Raw genomic sequence first — 3,626 nt, 5'->3', positions numbered from 1 at the left:
AACTGCAGGTAGGTTCTAAAGTTATGAGCGGGAAGCTGAAGAATCGCCTCACCGCACGCTCCGTAGGATTGGTCCGAGGATTCATTTGAGCTAATTGTTAGGATTACACTTCACTTGCATAGAAGTGAGAAAGTATCGATTCAACAGGTGGACCAAGCCTTAAAAAAATGGATCGTTTTATTTGCTACCTTCCAACTGCGTGTTCTAGCTAGCTTTTGTGTAACAAATGACTTTACTTTGCTAGATAATTAGCAAGCTACCATATGATACTTAGGATATGATGGCTAGTCGCAAGCAAGTAATTAGCAGGCTAGTTGGCTAGGTAACAGAGATATAACTCGATCTTTAAAACGTCAATACTTTGAAACGAGGCACGTTTTTATATTGGGTGTTTGTGCTTAGACAGGAAAACGATCTTCTTTAACAGCCACGAGGTGTCTAAACCCGAGTCCTGTTCCCATCTAACCGCAGTAAGCAACTGTTATTTTAATAGTCTGTTTTGTCTAATTAGTAGAAATCATGTTAGCGCTATTATTATTAATAAACAATTTACTATTGTTTTCATTAGCAGCATGAATTATTTGCTTTGTAGCTCATGTCTTTAATAATGAATTTATAACAATTATTATAATATACGTCTTTAGCACTCGATAAACGGTGAGTGATTAGTGATTACCTCCTAGCTGGACGAGACGATGCCTCGAGTCCCCGCCCCGAATGAGGACCTGATGGTCGCCATGGTGAAGGAGCTGAGGGCGGCGCTTGGGATGGCTTTGTTTGGCGTGGACGTCATTACGAACATAGACACACACACACTCACCATTATAGACATCAACATATTCCCCGGTGAGGACAAGCACAAATCAGACCAACACACACCAAAATCAGTATAAGGTCTAATTAATTGAACCCGCATCAGATTATTTAGTGATTAACAAATGTTTTTTTGTAGAACCGAGTGCAACAGCACCACCAGTGGTCATAATATAATTTTTTTTAATGGATTTTAGATAGTAAGGTTGTTCAATCCACAAATTCAAACCACAAAGTTAAGTACTTAATGTTCATGTAGAGATTCTTAATTGCAGCTCCTCTTTATTTCTTTTGAAATTAGACTCATGTTTTTTTTGTTTCTTGCAGGTTATGAGGGTGTTCCTCAGTTCTTCTCCTCTCTCCTCAGTCACATCGAATATGTGCTGGACATGTCACATGATCCCAAACATTGAACGTCTCAAACTCCCACTAATACACGATGACTAAGTTTATATGGAAAATGTACTTTTACCGTATGGGGACGTGCCTAAACTTATTTGTATAAAATTTGAGGATGAATCCACTTGTAATGAAAAAAACCAAAAACAAACAAAAAAAGAACCAAAATTTCCATGACGAACAAACAGATAAAGATGATTCAGTGTTTCAGGTAGAAACCAAGCACACTTTATTGACTGAGATGGTAAGGGTTTTTTTTTCTTTTTCTGTAGTATAAGCGTACCACCATACATATACTCATGCCTCTTCCTGATCGCCATGTTTAATTCTACACAAGATTTTAAAGAGAAATTTACAGTTCGATTGCAGTACATGTGGACATTTCAGGACATTTCCCCTCCCCGCCAACAGAGGTCACACTCACCAGAATACTAGCACAACCTCTTCCGTTCACTTCCAGGTTACAACAGTCCATGTGCACTGAATCATTGTGAAGTCTTGCTCTTCAAACAAGACTGATAAAGAAACATATATATTTTTGTTTGTTTGTTTTTGTTTAGCTGCATGATTCCAAAATATAAAAATAGACTGAGCCTAAATTACTGATGCAATACAGTTACCACTCTGTATTCGACTTGTTTTCCCTATAACAGCATGAACCTGAAATGATGACATATTAAACATAAACCTGTGATTTGCTTTGCAGCTGGAACTTCTACCAGAGCTACTGTTATAGAAAATTAATCCACACCTTACGACCAATCAGACTGTCATAGCACTGGCGGTACGAAGCAAGAATCTGGAACACCGCTGTCTCCACATGTTCATTGTGTTTATATTTATTTATTTGATTATTCAGTCACATTACACACCAATTCAGTCTCCTCACAATGGACAAACCAACACGGCCGCCCTCTCAAATAACCACGGAGACGTTACACTTATACTTATTGCCTTCGTTCTTCAAATCTGCACGTCAACGCAAAACCTGTCGTATCATTTTGAATTTAAATAAATAAATAAATAAATAAATACATTAAATGCAGAACAAAACGCTAATATTACCAATTGTTCGTAAAATCACAAACTGGCCTTGTCTTAATCCGAGTCAGAGATTCAAAGTGCGCAATATGGGTGCCGAGAATCGGGACATTTCTGACGTCACGGTTGTTTTTTTTCCCCCTGCTTCATAGAAATTATTGATAGCTAGATACAAGATTATTAACAGCATACCATGGACATGGATCAAGCCTGAATTACTGTTATATTCAATAAAATACAAATAAACACACACACACACACACACACACATACACACACACATTCATCTCTAAGTTGAAAATCTTTACGTGTGCAATATATAGTCTGTATATTCGCGTTTTATATTAAATATGATATTACTTCATGTTTTTATTACTTCTTTAATAAGTTAATACTTATTTAAACCGTTGTAAAGTGTCTGTGGCTTTATACGTTACATATGTACATATATAATTGAAACGTTTTCATTTCAAACGTCGCTTATTGCAGGCTAAGACATTAACCGTATTAGCAACCGTAACCAAAAAAAAAAGTGCATTGCTTTTAAAATCGTTTAAATATAGTTTACGTACCCTGACTGACACCACTGTAAAAATCAATCAATCAAAAGGTTCAGCAGAGGATGATAGATTAATCTCAACACTGAGATGAAGCTCACAACGTTACCAAGAGTGTGTGAGAGCTATAATGGCTTAGGAGCCCTGTTGTCCTTGGCTTGTTTAATACTGAGAGAACTGCAATGATGCTTTTTTCAGGGAACATGGGGTAGCAAAACACACACACACACACACACACACACACGTCACTATTCTGCATTTATATATTATATATATGTATATATACACACACACATATATATATATATATATATATATATATATATATATATATATATATATATATATATACACACATATATATATATATATATATATGTATACATATATATATATATATATATATACACACACACACACACACACACACATATATATATATATATAGTTTGTTTGATGAGTAATGCTATGATAATAATATTCAGATACCTCCACTATGGGATTTTTAGTGATCCCAAAAATATGTTCCCAATATCTTACCATAAATATTACAATATAATGGCTACTGGAAATAATGCAAAGATTAAAGTGGCAGTCATCATTAGGATCTGTGAAAACACCACACACACACACACACACACACACACACACACAGCCTTTTCCCTGCAAAAAGCCTCACACACGGCTCTCGCTTAACAGTCTGAGCGCGTTCTAACAGTGTCGGAGCCAAATACACACACACACGCCGAACCGTATAGAAACACTACACATGTTAGAGAGGAGTGCAAATCACAAACCTCACCACATTTTATACAC

At 36.2% G+C, this 3,626-nt stretch overlaps 1 protein-coding gene across 1 annotated transcript; it reads left to right on the top strand.

Moving 5' to 3' along the window:
* Positions 1–302: 302 nt before the first annotated feature.
* LOC128621823 (inositol-tetrakisphosphate 1-kinase-like) lies at positions 303–1,290 on the top strand. Its single transcript, XM_053647816.1, has 2 exons — positions 303–846; positions 1,141–1,290. The coding sequence occupies exons 1-2, from the start codon at positions 696–698 to the stop codon at positions 1,224–1,226; spliced, it is 237 nt and encodes a 78-aa protein (XP_053503791.1). The 5' UTR covers positions 303–695; the 3' UTR covers positions 1,227–1,290.
* The last annotated feature ends 2,336 nt before the right edge of the window (positions 1,291–3,626 follow it).

The sequence above is a fragment of the Ictalurus furcatus genome, chromosome 17 (assembly GCF_023375685.1).
Source record: "Ictalurus furcatus strain D&B chromosome 17, Billie_1.0, whole genome shotgun sequence".
In the NCBI taxonomy this organism is placed as follows: Eukaryota; Metazoa; Chordata; class Actinopteri; order Siluriformes; family Ictaluridae; genus Ictalurus; species Ictalurus furcatus.
Note: the sequence above shows the minus strand (reverse complement) of the source record. Positions and strands in the feature narration are given on the sequence as shown.